This window comes from Passer domesticus, chromosome 4, assembly GCF_036417665.1.
Source record: "Passer domesticus isolate bPasDom1 chromosome 4, bPasDom1.hap1, whole genome shotgun sequence".
In the NCBI taxonomy this organism is placed as follows: Eukaryota; Metazoa; Chordata; class Aves; order Passeriformes; family Passeridae; genus Passer; species Passer domesticus.
Window position 1 is genome coordinate 41,664,659 of NC_087477.1, and position 19,970 is coordinate 41,684,628.

General features: G+C 43.0%; 2 protein-coding genes across 2 annotated transcripts; both read left to right on the forward strand.

The window, feature by feature from the left end:
* Nucleotides 1–5,932: 5,932 nt before the first annotated feature.
* On the forward strand, nucleotides 5,933–11,083 carry LOC135299055 (toll-like receptor 2 type-1). The gene is made up of 3 exons (XM_064417425.1): nucleotides 5,933–6,195; nucleotides 6,446–6,515; nucleotides 8,318–11,083. Exons 2-3 carry the CDS (start codon nucleotides 6,481–6,483, stop codon nucleotides 10,701–10,703), a joined length of 2,421 nt encoding a protein of 806 aa, XP_064273495.1. The 5' UTR covers nucleotides 5,933–6,195; nucleotides 6,446–6,480; the 3' UTR covers nucleotides 10,704–11,083.
* An 837-nt stretch (nucleotides 11,084–11,920) lies between these two features.
* On the forward strand, nucleotides 11,921–19,515 carry LOC135299056 (toll-like receptor 2 type-2). The gene is made up of 3 exons (XM_064417426.1): nucleotides 11,921–12,055; nucleotides 12,200–12,387; nucleotides 15,924–19,515. Exon 3 carries the CDS (start codon nucleotides 15,932–15,934, stop codon nucleotides 18,281–18,283), a length of 2,352 nt encoding a protein of 783 aa, XP_064273496.1. The 5' UTR covers nucleotides 11,921–12,055; nucleotides 12,200–12,387; nucleotides 15,924–15,931; the 3' UTR covers nucleotides 18,284–19,515.
* The last annotated feature ends 455 nt before the right edge of the window (nucleotides 19,516–19,970 follow it).

Genomic DNA, 19,970 nt, shown 5'->3' on the forward strand with positions numbered 1-19,970 from the left:
AATAAAGTACTCCAAAGAACAGATTTTAGAGAAATTTGTTGACACTATTAATCATGGAACATTCAGGAAATTAATTTTAAATGATGTCATAAAAATAGCACATGAAAGAAGTGTAAATGTAACATAATTTCTATAAATAGAAAAGAATATTTATGCTGACAGTAGTGTAAGTTGTAAGCTGAAAACAAACCAGGTGGCCAATCTGTTGGGCAGACATTGGATAATAAGACCTAAAGAAACAAAGATCTTCTTGTGCCCACGGGTGTAAACTTCATGGTGAGTTAAGTGTTGAAGGACTATAATCAGAATTGATACAAGGTAGGAGAGTGCATCTAATTTGAGGTTCTTTCCCATGGTAAAGCAGATGTAAGGTAGACAAATTCTATTCCTTGTGGCTATCTCTCAGTCAGCTTATTCTGGTCCTGCAGTTTGTAGCTATGGAGATCTAGCTGTGGAGCTATGTAGTTTCAGCTATGGAGATGGAATTTGGTTGTTGTTTGCTGGTTTTTTGCCTATATTTTCTCTGATTCCTCTTCCTTTGACAACTCTTCTGTCCAAAAGCCGTGAAATGCAGAGCAAATTACTTGAAAGCATGAGTTACTATGCTTTCCATACTTACTGAAATCTACACAAGTCTTTTTGGCATTGCTACAACCCTCACTTGCATTGGCACAGCATTGCCACGCTCTTCCTGGCACATCCATGTAACTTACTTGGGATGTTAGAGAGGCATTCAGCTCGAAGTTTGTAAATATAGGTATTTCACAGCAGTAGAAAACGCCTTGGTTTCGAGGTTGATCGTCTGGTATGGTGTGTGTTTCTTCTGCAGATACTGTAATAAAGACAAAAAGGCATCTGGCAGCACATGCACAAGTTACATGGTCTTTTCTGAATCTGTCATTACTAAGCTGGTACTGTTACAGTCAAGAAAACTTACAGAAGAGCAAGAAATGCAATCTGAGGATAATTTAGGAGGAATGATTAAAATAGCTAAGTGTGTGCTTGAAAATCAGCTTGGACTGTTTTCAATCATGTTCAAATTCAGAAAGTCAGAGAATGGTCCAATATTGGAAATAACTTATTATTTGAAGATGGTTTGGTGGCCCTATCAGAAACCACATACACATTTAAAATACTTGCTGACATCTTTTTATGATCAGGTTTTTTATTTTCAGTAAAAATTATGCTTTCATGCATGTTTACAACTCAGTTGAAGTCAAGCTTCTAAAAAGTTTGTTTAAAAATTATACAATTGCAAAAGAAGACAATAGAAACAATCCCTGCAAGAGACTCACAAAACACGTTGTTTTTCCAGTGAGTGAAAAACCCTAGGAAGTAGTACCTTAGATATTTTCGTATTTTTAAGAAATGTGGCATACTGATGGGCTATAAATCCAGAAAAGTAGATAGACTGAAGAAACAACTTCTGAATGTCTTGAATAGCTGAGAAAAAAAGATTTGGGATTGCCTAGTTTTCTCTTTCTGAAATCCATTGTCATGTCTAAAATATTTAATGGCATCACATACAGGGGGAGTCAGCAGCTGAATGCAAAGCCTGAACTACCTGTGCAAAATACATCCTGGCATTATCTTTTTTGGAACAAATACAAAAATCTTGATATTTTTATGGTACATGATAATGATCTGCTTCATTTCCTGCTCAGATTCTTGCCCAACTGTTAAACACAATTTTTTTCCTATTGTATAACAAGCAGTTAAATATGTATCTCTGCATCCCAGTAAAGTGCTTTCCACCTCCATACAGGAAACAAACTCTGTTTCTGCAATGACTTGGTCCCATTCCCAGGAATGTTTCCCTTCCATTAAAAAAACTCCAAGAAACAAAAACCCCAAAATAAAACAGGAAAAAGAAAACACTTTTTTCAGCCTATTAGCACTAGTTAGGCATAAGCACAAAATACATCCATGCATTCCTCTGAATGAGGCAAGACTAGGTTTGCTGGACCTTCCCACACTGGAATGCACCAACATGAATGTCCCTTTGCCCAGCCTCTCTTGAAGGAGCTTTCACTTGGAGCTGAGTGAAACTTTTTTTCCTCCTTATGGGAAGTTCCGGTGCCAGGATGTTGAACCCTAACTTCCTCACAATGGCCTGCCAGTGATGACTTGCACCCGGTGGGCTGTGACAGGGTATTTTCTCTCCTGGTGAGATGAAATGAAGCAGAAGCTGTCCAAACAGTGAGCATAAGAGGTCCCATTCCTCTCTTTTTCCAACCCTGCCCCCCTGGTATGGCAGCCTGTGCTGGGAGCCCATAGCCAAAAATGTTTGTGGCTCTGTCCAAAATCCTGCAAAATCTTTGTTTGGAAACAGGAATGGCACCTCTTTTAAAAACTGGAAATATGGCTTAGGTGTCCAAATACTATTCTGGTATTAGATGACCTCTAGGTCAAACAGCCTAGAATACAGCAAAGCAAACTGAACAACACAAAAGAGCAAGATAGATGTAGATCAAAGAAAAAAGTTAGTTCAAAACACTGTGTGAGTGGTACTTGAGAAAGCTACACAGAAGTATTTCCTGAAGACCTCTAAAAAAACTTAAGGACTAGCTTTGTACATTGATAATGTTGTACCAATCAACATTATGAAAATTGCAGAAAATATGATTTCCAGAATATGTCTGTTTTGAGGGGATGGATCCCCAGCAGCAGCAAGCTGGGAGCCTACCTGCCCAAGTACATTTGGGTTGAATTCTGAGCTCCCAGTACCATGTGAGTTGTCTCAGAGCTCTCATCTTAGAGTAACAAATCTGTGTGGTGATAACAGGATTTTGTGTGTTTGTCAGAGTGGTCTTCAGAATAGGGTATCAAAACTTGCCTTTTTTTTCCACTGTGTATTACTGCAAAAGATGTATTTACTAGGTATGTATATCCTAGTATTCCTGTAAGAAACAAGTTTTTTCACTGTACCTAAAGGGCAAGGTAAGAAAGAAACTATGTTGTCCAGCTTTGCCTTGCATGCGGGCTGTTTTCTGTTGAAGCAGTTTCCTTGGGAGTCAAGAACTCACCAGAGAAGTTTTGGCAGAAATTACATGTTTTCTCTTGTTGAGTTATGCTATTACAACTACTCTAGAAAAATAAAACTTTCCATATCATTAAAATAAGCTTTGGTGTCTTAGCATGCAAGCTTCCCTGCAAGATGCTCCTCAGTTAAGGTAGAAAATCAGTGTTGTGTTTTTCTGACTGAAAGCTTTCAGGAAGGATATGACAAAAATAAATCCACAACTCTGCTTCCTTGGCAGAGGCAGTGCTGTAGGCTGGCTGCTGAATGACTAACCAGTTATATCATTATCATGCTCTGCCACGACTGCAGGATAAGGATTGCCCAGAAGAAAAAAAGGTAAATGGGTCCTTTGCATTTAAACTTCCAGTCTGATGATCTAACCAGGGGATTGAGCAGCTGGCAGGGTAGGCTTGATAGGGAACACAGCAAAGTTAAAATGGTTTACTTTTCGTTATCATGTACCTTTTTGTTATAGCTTGAAGATGAATACCTGAAGCTCTGCAAGACAGATTAAAGCACAGGCAGCAGCAGTGCACGCAAATAATCTATTCCCAGGACCATGAAAGGATGCCAAGCCATTCTGCTTTCAATTACATGAGTATTATACCTCCTGCTCCAAAGACTGCAAGGACAGATTTGACTTTTGGCTTTTCCTTGCCATCCTTTTCTGGGGGTATTTAGGGTAAGAGCATCCCAGGTTCAGCCTGCCTCACACTGCTGCAGCCAAGCTGACATACTGGCACATCCTGGTTACCAGTAGTAAGTATGAGGAAGCAGTTTTGTGCTGTTTACAAAGATTTGGAAAGTGTGCTTTCTGCTTGCATCACAGGCTGGTTAATAGTTTCATTCCTCCCTCCCTTTTCTACTGCTTCTGCTTTTTGTTTGAGGCAGGGATCTGGGACCTGGGTTAGGTCCCTTCTGCACTGCTCATTTGTCCTTTCTCGGCAGAAAAGCAACAGGCAGCTCTCAATGTGGACACCGACATAGAGAAGGAAAGAGAGGAAGGGGGCGGGGGGGAATGCAGGATCCTTCCGTGTGAGACTGGGAACGGGAAGTGCTTAAAGAGTGCATCATGCCCAGTTTGAGTACTGCCTGTACTGCTGTTGGATAAACGGGAACATTTAAAGCAAGACAGCTTCAAAAATAGTTACCACATCTCTGTCTTATTCCCATCTACTTCTGGTAAAGGTTCGTGCAGTGTCTCTGCTTGGAACACCTGCAGTTGTAAAAGCACAGCTTTGTTGCAGAGCCATGTGCTTCTCTTAGGAAAACATAGTGTAGGTGGAGGTATGCAACTTGTTTTAAACAGTATTATTAAAGAGGAAGGTTAATCATAGCTTAAACTTGGAAGAGGAGAGAAAGCACCTACAAGGTGCATCTTTGTTCAATGCTAAACATGCATTACTCTGGAGAAAAAGCAGTTGAAGAGTATTCCCGTCTTAAAAGAGAACAGCTTTCTCCTACTTTAGAGTCTTTGATTTCAAAAGAAGTTGTTTTGAGCCATGCTGCACCTCAATTTGAAAGCTAATGCTCTGGGAGGCAGGTGGCTGGTATCTTGTCTGTGTGTGTGGGGCAGCTTGTGGAGAGCATTTTTGCACATCCTCAAACCTTCCTGAGTCTGGATAATGTGATAAACCCTGACAATTGCCCACATTTATTGGCATTTTAAGCAGCTTGCTGAAATGGACTGCTTGGTATGTGAACTGTGGCATAGTCACACCAGTCCTCTTTTTAACCTGGCCCAGAGGAGATCCATCTGTGGCTGAGCCTGGATGTTAGGAGAAAGTGGCTTCTGAAAAAACAGCTGGTGCGTACCTCAATTCTCCACAAACGTGTAGTGATGAAGCTGTAACAGGTAGAACAGTGTGCCCATTTCACACTGAATTATGTACGTGGTTTTCTTCTCCAAAACTCTTCTCAAATTAACTAAAATTTTTTTGCTGTATCAGAGAGGTGCAGTTTTGTAGACAAAAAATATACAGTAACAAGTCTCATTGAACCCAGAGTTAATATTTTGAAAACAGAAAACTTCCTTATTGAAGAGCAAGAACCATTCTAGCTTCTAGAGGGAAGAGGTGGCTTTGGGGAAGTTGATGACATCTTTCACTAAAAAACTATTTCCCTTCTCCTCTCTGCCCCACAGCTGCTTTGCCTCTATTTTACAATGTTATGCTTATCAGCTATCCTCTGTAGTAGACAGAAAACACAAGGGTATCTCAGACTTCCAATTTATTTTTCTCTTAACCTAATGTGCAATGCTAATGTCACTGCAGTGGGACTGAAGGTTGCTATGAGGTGCATTTGGGCTCCCTGTGGGCTTTGCCACCCTTGGTCACACAGATGTTGCTGTGGACCCTCTGACAAGTGGCAGGAATCAGTCTGTCTGTCTGCTCTCAGGCAGGTACTTCTTGGTGCAAGAGGGCAGCAAAATGTGACAATTTCTGAACACAGAAAAGAAATGGTTACTGCAATAGGAATGTTGGTGTTTGAATTTAATGGACTTGCCTTTCAGAGCTGGTGGACGACTCCCTGCCCCTTTATGCAAACAGCATACTTGGCTATTTGACCAAACATGTATTACTTCAGTCAGGTTAAAATGAATGCCATCTAACCTCCTCTCTCAAAATTGCCTTTGATGTTTACAGAAAGATACTTTGCTTCAGACTGTGTCTTGTGCTTCAGACAGAATATCGTTCCTCTTCTTGCTCATTTTCTGTTGACAACATATGACTGTAATGTCCTAGGAAATTAAAGGATGCTGAGTGTTTCTATAGTACTTTCCTTGACTGAACTATTTGACTTTAACATTTAATACATGCATCACTCTATATATTGATAATATTTTACGGAACTCACAAAAGTTGGTTGTGCTGAGATGTTCTGTTTCTCAGCACAGCGAATAACCCCCAATGCCTACCAGCCAAAAAGTGTTGAAAGTAGAGGTACAGGGAGGTTAATGCAGCTCTGCCTGGGAACTATTTCTGCACTTAATAGTGGAGGAAGTGATTGTGAAAGAATGACTTGCGCAAAATGGTTGCATCAGCCAAAGGGAGTTGACTGACAAAAAGAAGAGACCCTCACTAAATTTTATCTTTCAAAGAAGAGCGTTCAACTACAATTTGTTCTCATTTTTGGTGTTCCCAGCCAGCAGCAATGGTAGAATTGATTGAAATGTGAGTTTGAAATATGCTGGACAATCCTGGGCTCTTCGGAAGCCATGGTTTCCTCAGGGGAGCCACCACTAGAGAGAAAAGATGCAAACTGGTATGATTCACTGGCTGTGTAGTTAAAGGACACCAGGAATCTGGAAACATGAAGTTTTGTTTGAAGAGAACAATATTTTGAGGCTGAAATATTTTCTCACTTTGGGACTGTCACCTCATCAGACTTGCAAAAATTTTCCAGCTTTTGTTGTGTTCGCAGGTATGAGGTGACCATTCAGATGCCTTGACCAGCACATGAGGAGACTGAAACACAGCATGCAGAACACAAGGTAAGTACTTAACCTCTGCTTATTCAGGGTTTATTCTGCACTGCTAGAACTGTTTGCAGTTCAGACTTGAAGTGTTCTTTGGCACTTCTGGCAGGAAACACAGCCCTTTTTTACATTAAAATCACTATTGTTCTAATTACATCCATTGTTTATTTGTTTATAGGGTGACAGTAACATCCATATCCCATCTATTACTGGTGTGGTTTTACAGAAAAGCCTGATAGGCTTCATTTCATATCAGGTTGTTCTGCCTTTCCAGTAAAGAATGTGAATTGCTTACACAGTGTGCAAAAGGGTGTGGCAACAGCTCTGCTTTTAGAAGTCCTAAGGCTGGTTAGACTCCATGCAGAGGAGTCTAAATCTCCCAAATCATTCCCCAAATCTCTTCCGGGAAAGTCTGTGGTGTTGGAAACCTCAGCCCACTGGAAGGGCTGAGAGGGAGAGCAGGCTCTATTTGGGCTTCTGCCTGCCATGTAACCATACAGAATAGGCAGGCTGATGCTGCACGGGCTGTAAGTATTTGTAATCATGGAATCAAAAAATCACTTTGGTTTAAAAAGACCCTTAAGAGTCAAACCATTAATGAAATACTGCCAAGCCTACCATTAAACTGTCTCTAAGCACCATGTCTGCATGTCTCTTAAATACCTCCAGGGATGGTGACTCCACCACTTCCCTGGGCAGTCTGTGCCAGTGCTTGATTGCCCTTTCTGTGATTTTTTTCCCCTAATATCCAGTCTAAGCTTCCCTTGGTGCAACTTGAAGCTGTTTCTTCTTTTCCTATTGCTTGTTATCTGGGAGGAGAGACTGACCCCCACTCACTACACTGACCCCCACTGACTACAGACTCATTTCAGGCAGTTGTAGAGAGTGATAAAGTCCCTTCTGAGCCTCCTTTTTCTCCAGGCTAAACAACTATAGCTCCCACAGCTGATTCTCTTAAGACTTACAGTCTAGACTCTTCCCCAGCTCCATTGCTCTGCTCTTCACAGTGGCCTTCTTGAAGTGAGAGGCCCAAAACTGAACACAGTATTTGAGGTGTAACTTCACCAATGCTGAGTACATGGGGACAGTCACTGCCCTGGTCCTGTTAGTCACACTATTTCTGATAAAGGCCAGGATGCCATTGGCCTTCTTGGCCACCTGAACATATACTGGATCATATTCAGCTGCCTGTTGACCAGTGACTCCAGATCCAGCATTTAGTGCTGCATGGGGTTGTTGTGACTGAAGTGCAGCACATGGTACTTCATTCTGTTGAGTCTCATGCAATTGCCTTCGTGCCCTGGATGATCCATCCAATCCAGATCCCTCTGTAGATCCTCATTACCCTACAACGGATCTACACTCCCACCCAAATTGGTGTTGTCTGCAAACTGAGTGTGCACTCATTCAGATTACTGATCATCCACTCATTCAGATAATTGATGATCTAACCATCTTCCCCTATTTGGAGCTGAAACGTCCAGCTGTAGCTTCTTTGCTGAGAGGGAGCATAATGTGAGAGATGAAAGAGCTGAGGACCATAGCTCTCACATGTGCCTGTAGAAAAGCAGGATACTGAGACTGGTCCTTTATGGCTCTTGACAAGTGATATGGCTGTACTCCAGGGATGAGCAACACACCGTGGTTTCAGGGCTGAGAAGGTCAAGTAGGAGAGGAAGACTGACATCACAGGATAACATTTAAAAAAAATTAATCTGAGATTACTAAAAAAATGATGCAGGATTTCAGGAGTTTTCAGGGCTGCTTGAAATTAAAATTTGACCCTACCTTCACTTTCTTTCTTTTGTTTCCTACAGTAAAATGTCCATCCAAGCAAAACACAAATCAAGAACTACACACACCTGGCAAGTGTTGGCCATCTGCATGGTCTTAGCTGCAAGCCTCTCCAAGCAGCAAGCCCTGAAGCAAGCTTGTCCTTCATGTGATGCCAGTCAGCTTTGCAACTGCTTCTCCATGGGCTTGGAATTCATTCCCCCTGGGCTCACGGCCACAATGACAGTGTTAAACCTGACCCACAACAGGATAAAGCACATCCAGTCCCAGGACCTGCAGCAGGCTGTGAACCTGAGAGTTCTGCTGCTGCAGTCCAACCAAATCAGCTCCATAGATGAAGACTCGTTTCAGTCCCTGACAAAACTGGAGATCTTGGACTTATCCAATAACAGCTTGGCTCACTTGTCCCCTGTGTGGTTTGGGCACCTTTTTTCACTGCAGCACCTCTATCTTCAAGGCAATTCCTACAGAGATCTGGGGCAGGGCTCCCCCTTTTCTAGCCTGAGGAACCTGAGCTCTCTCCACCTGGGCAATGCGCAGTTCTCTGTGATAAGGCAAGGGAACTTTGAGGGCATTGAGCTTCTGCACAAGTTGTGGATTGAGGGTAGCAATCTCAGTCAGTATGAGCAGGGAAGTTTGAAATCAATTAAGCAGATAAATCACATGATCATAAACCTAAGAAATAGTAATATATTCTCAGAACTTGTTAGGGATCTTTTGGACTCTGTCACTTGGCTGGAAGTGACAGAAATCAAATTACCGGTTGAAAAAAAAAGCTTGGTGCTGAATTCTACACGTCCTTTTAGGATGCAAAAACTTACGTTTAAAGAAGCTTTCTTCACAGATGAAACTATTAGCAGTGCAATAGTGTCATTGAAGGAAATCACCTCTTTAAAAGAGTTAGAGGCAATCAATTGTGTGCTTGAGGGGAGGGGAATATGGAACACTAAAGAAATTGCAAGGAGTGGGCCAAGTTTTGTAGAATCAGTAACAGTAATAAAGTTAGTGATCCAGAATTTTCATTTGTTTTTTGACCTGGAAGGTATGGAGTCACAAATAAACAAACTAAAAAGACTCACTATCGCAAGCTCTAATGTTTTCATGGTACCATGCAACCTTACAAGACATTTTTCATCACTTGTGTATTTGGACTTCCATGATAATTTGCTTGTAAATAACCGTTTAAATGAGACAATCTGTGAACGTTCCTGGCCTTCACTGCAAACTTTAAATCTAAGTCAGAACTCTCTAAAATCCCTGGAACTGACTGCAAATTATACATCTCGTCTACCCAAATTGAATAATCTTGACATTAGCCAAAATAATTTTGGTGAGATTCCAGATGCATGTGAATGGCCAAAACTGCTGAAATATTTAAACCTGTCCAGCACTCAAATTCCTAAAGTAACAGCCTGCATTCCTCAAACGCTAGAAGTTTTGGATGTCAGTGGAAACAACCTGAAGGAGTTTGGGCTGCAGCTGCCATTTCTGAAAGAGCTGTACCTCACAAGGAACCAGCTGAAGACCCTGCCGGGTGCCGCACCCATTCCAAACCTGGTGTCCTTGTCCGTCAGAAGAAACAAGCTGAACAGTTTCTCCAAGGAGGAGTTTGAGTCCTTCAGGAGAATGGAGCTGCTGGATGCCAGTGACAACAACTTCATCTGCTCCTGTGAGTTCCTCTCCTTCATCCACCACGAGGCCGGGCTAGCCCAGGTGCTGGTGGGGTGGCCGGACAAGTACGTGTGTGACTCTCCGCTGGCGGTGAGAGGGGCGCAGGTTGGCTCCGTGCACCTCTCCCTGATGGAGTGCCACAGGTCCCTGGTGGTGTCGTTGATCTGCGTCCTGGTGTTCCTGCTCGTCCTGCTGCTGGTGGCCGTCGGCTACAAGTACCACGTGGTCTGGTACCTGCGGATGACGTGGGCGTGGCTGCAGGCCAAGCGGAAGCCCAAGCGCGCCCCGCCGAAGGACGTCTGCTACGACGCCTTTGTCTCCTACAGCGAGAACGACTCCGAGTGGGTGGAGGACACCATGGTGCGGGAGCTGGAGCAGGCCTGCCCTCCCTTCCGGCTCTGCCTGCACAAGCGGGACTTTGTGCCGGGGAAGTGGATTGTGGACAACATCATTGACTCCATAGAGAAGAGCCGCAAAACGCTCTTTGTGCTGTCCGAGCACTTTGTGCAGAGCGAGTGGTGCAAATACGAGCTGGACTTCTCACATTTCCGCCTCTTTGATGAGAACAACGATGCGGCCATTCTCATCCTCCTGGAGCCCATCCAGAGCAAGGCAATTCCCAAGAGGTTCTGCAAGCTGCGGAAGATCATGAACACAAAGACCTACCTGGAGTGGCCTGCTGGTGAAGAGCAGCAGAAGGTGTTTTGGGAAAACTTGAAAGGTGCCTTGAAGTCATAGAAGTCAGCATCCCCTATTTCTATGTGTTTCCACAAAAGGCTGTATATCACTGTTTCTTGCTGCTAAGAATATTTTTTCTTATTTTTCTTTGTAACTGCAACTGGCTTTTTTAAAATATAGAGATAATTGTCATTTTACCAACTGGAAAAGTCTTGTTTTAGGCTATCCAGTGATTTGATGCTCTAGTATTTAAAAGTCCCTGCCAATAACTATGATATTTAGAAACCACTTGATATACTTTTTAAAGTAGATTTTGCTGAGCACGGGGTATTTCTGTAGTTTTAAATTCCTGTTACTGCTATCCCCAGCTGGTCTCTAGCATTGCCATTGTAATTTTCAAATGAAATTAAAAGCCATTGGCTTCAATTAATATCTCCCTATGTCCATTTTTTCCTGGGAATGTTTTTTTTTTCTCTTCATGATCACCACCACTTTCCTTTCTATCTACCTGCAGAAATAGCTGAAGCCTTCTATTTTTGGGTGTGAGACTGTGTTTCTAATGTGTGGGCTAGATGGTGTTGCAGACTGGCTCAGTTTTAGGTTTTGCTCTTCTACTTTGCAGAGCATATTTATGTAATCACTGGGCCATGCAAGTCTGACAGCTCTAGTTACCTTCCTTTGTAGTCAGTGAAGAAAATCACAGGGATAAGAGGCAGCTCATCTCTCTACTTCAGTGTGAGGTTATCTCCTAGAATTACCATATTGCCCTCCACTGATAACAAAGGGAGTCTAGACAAGCAGGTACATACAGATGTTTACATTAAGGTAGACCCACAATGAGTGCTTTGATTTCTTGTGTTTTAGAGTTTCTTATGGGAACCCGAAATTTTCTCTGAGGGAATTAAGTTAGGTGTGGTTTCTCTAACTCAACATTTTCATGTTCCCCTTTGGTTGTTTTGCTGGAGTTTAAGTACAGGACAGTCTAGATCTTGATTAAATTTTAGACATGCAATTATTTTGTTGTGAAATGCCTTGGTGTATGGGCTAAGTATTTGAAAAATAGCAAAACTTGTGTATATTTTCTGTTGCTATATTTATATATCTTCATGTTTGTGTGTGCTTTTATAAATGTGTATCTATTCACACTCCTGTGTGTGTATGTGTACATGTGTCTACATGAGATAATTTCTGTAGGTGGAGCCTGCAAACACCACTTTCAGTTCTGTTTTCCTATTACAATGTTATCTCTGGGGCTACAAAGTCTGCTATGAAGCAATTTTTCTGTTAACTCTCATGGAGAAATAGAGCTCATGGTTTAATCAAGGCTGAACTCCAGGTATTTGATGAGTGAATCATCCAAGAACAAACACTGAGTGCTGATAAAACAAATTAGGAGAAATGTGTGCCTAGAGGTAAAGAAGGGAAATAAATCTTGCCAGTCATTACAAAGAGAGGGTCAAAGAGAGATGTGGGAGAAGCCTTTCACACAGACCCAGACTTTTGTGTGTTGGCTCATTTAAAAGGACTGATAGTGTAACTGCTCTTATGCCAATCAGGTCACCCAGGTGGGAATTCCCCTGCTTATGTTGTCAAGGTTGAGAGGTGAAGTGGAAACGGAACAGCAGCCTGAGAGGAAGCTGGGCAAAGAGTGATCAGCAAGAGAGAGACAAACACAGCATAAGTTAACTGGCATGCAGGCACTGGAGCTGCAGGTGGCACCTCTGGGAATCTTTTCAGCACTCAGGTGAGTTTTCAGGTAGGTGAAGGCTGGACATGCAGGAAAAGACAGTGGAGTTGCAATGCCAGAGCAAGAAGCAAACAGGGAGCCTTGGGAAGAGGTAACCTGATCTCTGCCACCAATCCTCCTCTGCAAGGGGGATTCACAGGGCTCAGGGCTGCTGAGCAGGTGTGTGGGGTGGGGAGGGATTTCTGGCTGCTAGCAAAAGCAGAGCAGGAAGGTGCAATCCCAGGCATCTGGCAGGGATGCATGGCAGGCAAAGGAAGGTTCTCCTAGACATGTGACATGCTGATGAGACCAATGTCCTCTGGGAAATGGGAGAGAGGAAAGCAGCAAATGAAAAAGAGACAAATTGGGTCAGACTGTGCCATATTTGCTCAGTTTCCTTGGGGGAGGGTGCCTTGTCCTATTTCTATGTTGTCTCACCTGGGTGTTGATACCAGCTGCCCAGGGAAGGCTGGGAGTCAAGGTGGGTACCTTGGTTTCAGGAATTCAACCAGGAAAGAGTTCACTGAACAGTGGCCTTGGGACATCAGCTGCCTCCTCACCTAACTCTGACCTGGGGCACATCTTCTTTGTGGGAAGCAAGCAGAGGCATGGCCGTGTGCGTGGGGGTGTGTGGCTGTGCAGACGTGCTGTTAGGGCAGTGCTGGGGGCTGAGAACTAGGACGTGCCTAACCCACACACTGCCAGGTGGAGAGCAGCAGCCTTCCCCAGTCTGCTTATGGTTTGGCCTCTTCACCACCCAGGGGCTCTCCCTCTGCAGGCTCCATAGCACTGCTCAAATTTACCAGCCCACATGTAGCTGGGTAGTGCTCCCCAAGCTAGAATCAATTTGCACACCATTGGCACGTTTTATTTTAGGTCTTACATTAACCTTCCCCATTTGTGAGTGTTTCTAGAACCTCGTTCTGTTGTCAGTCATGGTTTTGTTTAAGAATACGTACATATTTCCTCAAATACTTCTCATGTGGGCCAGGGAAAATAAGCTTGAGCATGTCTGATGGCTTGGACCCTTTTTCCATAACTCAGAAACATTTTGAATGCCTAGTTCATTACGGCACCTTATGGTATAAGGGCATCTGTGCAAGTTTATGTATTTTTAGTTGCATTTCAGTTTAATTTTCTTACTGTGGCTTTTTAATTCCCAGCACAACAGGGAGAAGTGATTTCTTGATAGGACAATGATATCATGGACTGGGGCTGTATGTCTGAGTGCGTGTGCAGGGGCCTGAAATGACCTTATAAGTCAGGGTCTCAAGCAGAATCATTAGGCAGGAATCAGAAGGGGAAGAGAGTGGCTGAAAGTGAATGAGGGTAGGAATGGAATTCCTTTGAGTGTCTGTTCAGATTACAGATGAGCAAAAAAATTGGAAAGTCAGCATCCTGAATCACCAAATGCAGTTCAGTCCTGCAGTACCTGGATGGTTTCAGACTGGTAAGGTGGAGAGCCATTAGGCTCTGCTGGTATTTCCTGTGCAGTACCTGCCCAGTTCCCTTCTGTGCTGCCAATTTTCCACCTATAAATAAACTGCCTGTAGACAGCTTTTGACTGATCAGGTTGCCTGGTTGCTTCATTTTCTAAAAGTAAGTATTTTGATGACAACTGTAAAAATACCACCTAAATCTGTTGCTAGTAGAACTCACGCCACTCCTAGATTTACTCCGTTAGCCTACAGCCTTGCATTATCCAGTTACTCTTGGGGGACCAAAAAGCCCTGCAAAAGAGCCTCATCTGAACAGCAGATGAGTCTAACTACAGACCATGATTTTTTGTTTGGGATTCATGGGGACAAATATCTAGGAATCTAAACTGTGATACCCCATTTTAAGGCAATGGGATGGTTTATCTCAGAGTCATCACATCTTAATCTGGGTGTCCAAGACACACTATGTTAATTGCTCCTAAAAGATGTTCTTTCTCTCCACTGACTTTGGAGGACATGGTGGATGACCAGTTCAGCTGTGGGCATATAAAGACAGGGAAGAGAACCTTGTCCTTCAAAATCCAAAGCTCTACATCAGAGCCAGACAGAGATAAAAGGAAAGTAACACAAGGGGTCAAAATGTTTATAGCCCTGCAGGTGGGAAGAGGTGGAATGACTGAAAAAATTATCCATAACTTTTTCTCCCCTCCCCATATGCCCAAACCATCTCAGTCAATTTTGCCTCTTCTGGTTAATTTTAAGCAGTTAGGACTAAAAATAATGCAGCTGGATGGGAGGGACTTCTCTGTATTAACTTGTATACATGGGTCAGCTACTGTAAAACAAATTAGAATATTAATTCAGAGTAGATCTTCTGCATAGAATCTCAGTGGGATGACTGAGGGAGAAAGCAGTTCTCAAGGAGCCAATCTAACCTGATTAACCTGATAGAGACCCCACAATGATTTTGTGAACTCATTGATTGTCCTCTTTGAGGATTGCTTGCTCTTTCCACCTCAGTAAGATACCTACTGAGGTAAGTGGTTTTTGTGGCATGCTGGGGAAAATTGCATTTTAAAAAATTATCTTTGATCCTTGTCAAGAAAGGTTATATTTCAATATGCAATGAAGATTTTAAAGGGAATAGACCTCTCTTAGGCTTCAAAAATTATTTTTCCAGCTCCTCAGAAGGATAGAGGAACTAAAGGCATCCTCTTGCGAGTAAAGACAAGCTGGCTATTGCAGGAAGCTCTGTTACAAAAAAAAAAAAAAAAAATAAAGCCATGCAAAATCATCATTATGAAAACTGTGAAAGTGGAGTGACACAGGATCCACATCTGTGTGGCTTCTCTTGAATAATTTCAGTCCAGAAGACCAAAAACAGGCTGTGGGGCTGGAAAAAGCTATCTAGTCCAGTCAGCTGATTGGATCTGAGCCCCTGGCTCTTCCGTGTGGCTTGGCCTAATCTTCTCTCTGCCGCAGGTTCCCAAAACAGAAAAAGACATTGGCAGAGGAGAAGGATGTGGCAGTAAAAAGGAAGAGCTGAGGCAGTAGGCAACAATGGCCAGTTTTACAAGCTTAAATTTCATTAGCAAGAATCAGACTGATGGCAACATGAGAGTAATCCGGGCAAGTGTTTGTTTCCCTGCTCACAGGACATTTACCATCAGAGTTGGAAAAAGCAGATAAAATGAAAAATGGACTGAAACAAATGCATTTCTTTTCTCCATATTGTCAGAATAGAGATTGACATATGCTTGAACTAAGTATTAAACCTGAATGCTACTATCTACTGTAAGATTCTTGATGTAACCAGGATTTGAAACATGTACAGGAGACTCCCTGTGGTAAAAAAATGAATATACAAAATAATATTCACAGATTCAGAAGAAAAAGACCTGAGGTGAGAAGTATGAAGGCTACTGACTACAAAGGAGGAGGATCAGAGTATAAATGAATCTGTTTCAACTCTAAACTGTGTCAAAACCAAATACTTTAACAGTGCCTTCAACAAGACAGAACAGTAAAATTTATATTTTAGATTTATCCAAAATGTAGCTTCTCCAAAACAAGCTACACTTCTTATATTTGCTCTGACTGTGTTTCCTATTTTAGGCAATATAATGACGACATACACCTGGCAAGTGTTGGCCATCTGCATGGTCTTAGCTGCAAGCCTCTCCAAGCAACAAGCCCTGAAGCAAGCTTGTCCTTCATGTGATGCCAGTCAGCTTTGCAACTGCTCCTCCATGGGCTTGGAATTCATTCCCCCTGGGCTCACGGCCACAATGACAGTGTTAAACCTGACCCACAACAGGATAAAGCACATCCAGTCCCAGGACCTGCAGCAGGCTGTGAACCTGAGAGTTCTGCTGCTGCAGTCCAACCAAATCAGCTCCATAGATGAAGACTCGTTTCAGTCCCTGACAAAACTGGAGATCTTGGACTTATCCAATAACAGCTTGGCTCACTTGTCCCCTGTGTGGTTTGGGCACCTTTTTTCACTGCAGCACCTCTATCTTCAAGGCAATTCCTACAGAGATCTGGGGCAGGGCTCCCCCTTTTCTAGCCTGAGGAACCTGAGCTCTCTCCACCTGGGCAATGCGCAGTTCTCTGTGATAAGGCAAGGGAACTTTGAGGGCATTGAGCTTCTGCACAAGTTGTGGATTGAGGGTAGCAATCTCAGTCAGTATGAGCAGGGAAGTTTGAAATCAATTAAGCAGATAAATCACATGATCATAAATATAGGAAGTATTAATACATTCTCAGAAATCGTTAGGGATCTTGTGCACTCTGTTGCTTGGCTGGAAGTGAGAAGAATAGCGTTCAGTATTGCTTCAGAAATGCAAGAATTGAGAGTCATGTCTTCATCTTTTGCAAAGAAAATTTCTTTTAGACAGGCTTTACTAACAGATACTACCGTGCCTGAGATTGTCAGCATTTTAGAAGACATGCCAAAGTTAGTGGAGCTGGAGCTGATAGACTGTAGACTCTTGGGAACTGGACAGTGGAAAATGGAAATTCAAGCAAAGAAATCACAGACACTTAGAATTTTCACAATAAAGAAATTATCTATAGAAGAATTTTACTTGTTTACAGATCTTCAGGCTGTGGAAGGTCTACTATCTCCTTTTACAAGGGTTACAGTTCAAAACACTAAGGTTTTTTTGGTACCATGCAGAATTTCCCAACATCTTCAGTCATTAGTATATCTTGACCTTAGTGCAAATTTGCTTGGAGACCTGAGTTTACAACATTCAGCCTGTCAGGGTGCTTGGCCATCACTGCAAACTCTAAATTTAAGTCAGAATTCACTGAATGACTTAGAAATGACAAGTAAAAGTTTATCTCATCTAGGAAACCTAATTGTTTTAGACATAAGTCTAAATAATTTTGGTGAGATTCCAGATGCATGTGAATGGCCAAAACTGCTGAAATATTTAAACCTGTCCAGCACTCAAATTCCTAAAGTAACAGCCTGCATTCCTCAAACGCTAGAAGTTTTGGATGTCAGTGGAAACAACCTGAAGGAGTTTGGGCTGCAGCTGCCATTTCTGAAAGAGCTGTACCTCACAAGGAACCAGCTGAAGACCCTGCCGGGTGCCGCACCCATTCCAAACCTGGTGTCCTTGTCCGTCAGAAGAAACAAGCTGAACAGTTTCTCCAAGGAGGAGTTTGAGTCCTTCAGGAGAATGGAGCTGCTGGATGCTAGTGACAACAACTTCATCTGCTCCTGTGAGTTCCTCTCCTTCATCCACCACGAGGCCGGGCTAGCCCAGGTGCTGGTGGGGTGGCCGGACAAGTACGTGTGTGACTCTCCGCTGGCGGTGAGAGGGGCGCAGGTTGGCTCCGTGCACCTCTCCCTGATGGAGTGCCACAGGTCCCTGGTGGTGTCGTTGATCTGCGTCCTGGTGTTCCTGCTCGTCCTGCTGCTGGTGGCCGTCGGCTACAAGTACCACGTGGTCTGGTACCTGCGGATGACGTGGGCGTGGCTGCAGGCCAAGCGGAAGCCCAAGCGCGCCCCGCCGAAGGACGTCTGCTACGACGCCTTTGTCTCCTACAGCGAGAACGACTCCGAGTGGGTGGAGGACACCATGGTGCGGGAGCTGGAGCAGGCCTGCCCTCCCTTCCGGCTCTGCCTGCACAAGCGGGACTTTGTGCCGGGGAAGTGGATTGTGGACAACATCATCGACTCCATAGAGAAGAGCCGCAAAACGCTCTTTGTGCTGTCCGAGCACTTTGTGCAGAGCGAGTGGTGCAAATACGAGCTGGACTTCTCACATTTCCGCCTCTTTGATGAGAACAACGATGCGGCCATTCTCATCCTCCTGGAGCCCATCCAGAGCAAGGCAATTCCCAAGAGGTTCTGCAAGCTGCGGAAGATCATGAACAGAAAGACCTACCTGGAGTGGCCTCTCGAAGAAGACCAGCAGCAGATGTTTTGGTTTAATTTGAAAATAGCTCTAAGGTCCTAGACAGGGACATTAAGAAATAAATATGTAATGAATTTACTCTAGATTTATTTCACTTGCCTGTTTGTTCCATCACTTATCTGCATCTCAAGAACAGAAAGCCGTGCTACTGCAAATTCTAACACTTCTTGTGAGATAACTACTTTTTGTAGCTCATATTCTGAATAGTTGTATAGGTTTGGGCTGGAAGAGAATTAATTTTCTTCATAGCTCCTGTGTGGTGCTGTGGTTTGTATTTGTGCCCAAAACAGTCTCCATAACACAGTGGCTTTATATTTATTGCTCAACAATGCTTGCACAGCATCAAGGTGTTTTCTGTTTTTCATGTCATTCTGCCAGTGAGCAGGTAGGGGGTGCATCATAATTTGGTGGGGGGGACACAGGGAGGACATCTGATCCCAGCTGACCAAAAGGATGTCCCATATATAATGTCATGACCCATGACAAGAAAATCAGCACTAACAGTTGTGGGAAAGAAAGAGTAATGGAGGATATTTGGAGTTACCATATTTGCCTTCCCAAGTAAAAGTTCTGCGTCATGGAGTCCTGCTTTCATGACAATAGCTAAACATTTGCCTGTTGATGAAAAGTAGTAAATTAATTCTTTCTTCTGCTTTGCTTGTGACCACAGCTTTTACTTTACCTGTTGAACTACCCTAATCTGAACTCCCAGGCTTTCTCACTTCTACCCTTCAGATTTTCTCCTCTGTTCCACTGGGGGGAGAGTTAGAGAGTGGATGTGTGGTGCTGAGCTGCCTTCTGAGGTTAAACAGGAGTAGCTGTCTACAGGTTAAGCAGCAGTATGAGCAAAAGCTGCTTCATTTAAATATTTAATGATGAAAAGTTGTTTAGATATACAGCTCTGTAGTTTACATGTCTTCATCTTTACAAAAGTTTCAGAAGAGAACTGAGAGAACCTGCCTAGCCAAGGGTTTTTCACATTCTTTGTATAAACCACTTTTCATCAAGTGCTAAAAATCATTTTATGCAGCAAATAATTTTGTCCTAGCTCTCCTAGTCAGTGAATCTAAGGACTGATTCTCTTTATTTCATTGTCACAGAAAGTTAAATACCCAGATCTCCTGAAAATCATGGCTGCAAGGCATAATATAGAAATGTGCTTTCTCTCTGCAGTTCTGTCTGTTGTAGCTTTTAGTTTCTATAATTTCCTTTACGAAAGACATCTATGGAGGATGATTTCTGTCTAATTTCATTGTACTATATGTGGCAATAGATGCTTCAGAGTAGGGTTCAAATACTCTTCTGACTTGTACAAGTGGAGTCTAAGCTGCTCTCTGCTACAGTGTGGGAAACACACATATAGTCCTTGAATCCAACACCACATTCCTCTCTATGTTCAGCAACCTTAACATAGGCATAAAAAGAGTGTTTCCTACCTTTTGCTCTTCTTGTAAATGTAGTCCATGAAACTAGAGTAGGTGGAGAACATCCTCCATAGGACATTGTGTTTGCTGTCAGGTGGGGTAGTGTTTTCTTGAGAAGGTTACTGGACAAAGGTCCTAATTGAAAAATTGAACAAATGGAAGACTGGTACCACACCCATCCATCAGAGCTGATGTAAAAAGAAAGTGATATCTCTGTGATATTTTTCTTGCAGCCATAGAAAATTTTGGGTGAACCCTAATAGCTTGAGTCTGATCGACCGGAAGGACTATGAACTTCTGGATCA

Bases quoted from the DNA above. Each gene is read 5' to 3' on its own strand.
- LOC135299056 (XM_064417426.1), top strand. From the start codon at position 15,932: ATGACGACATACACCTGGCAAGTGTTGGCCATCTGCATGGTCTTAGCT.
- LOC135299055 (XM_064417425.1), top strand. From the start codon at position 6,481: ATGAGGAGACTGAAACACAGCATGCAGAACACAAG. The intron at 6,516-8,317 runs GTAAGTACTTAA...TGTTTCCTACAG, and splicing joins CACAGCATGCAGAACACAAG to TAAAATGTCCATCCAAGCAA.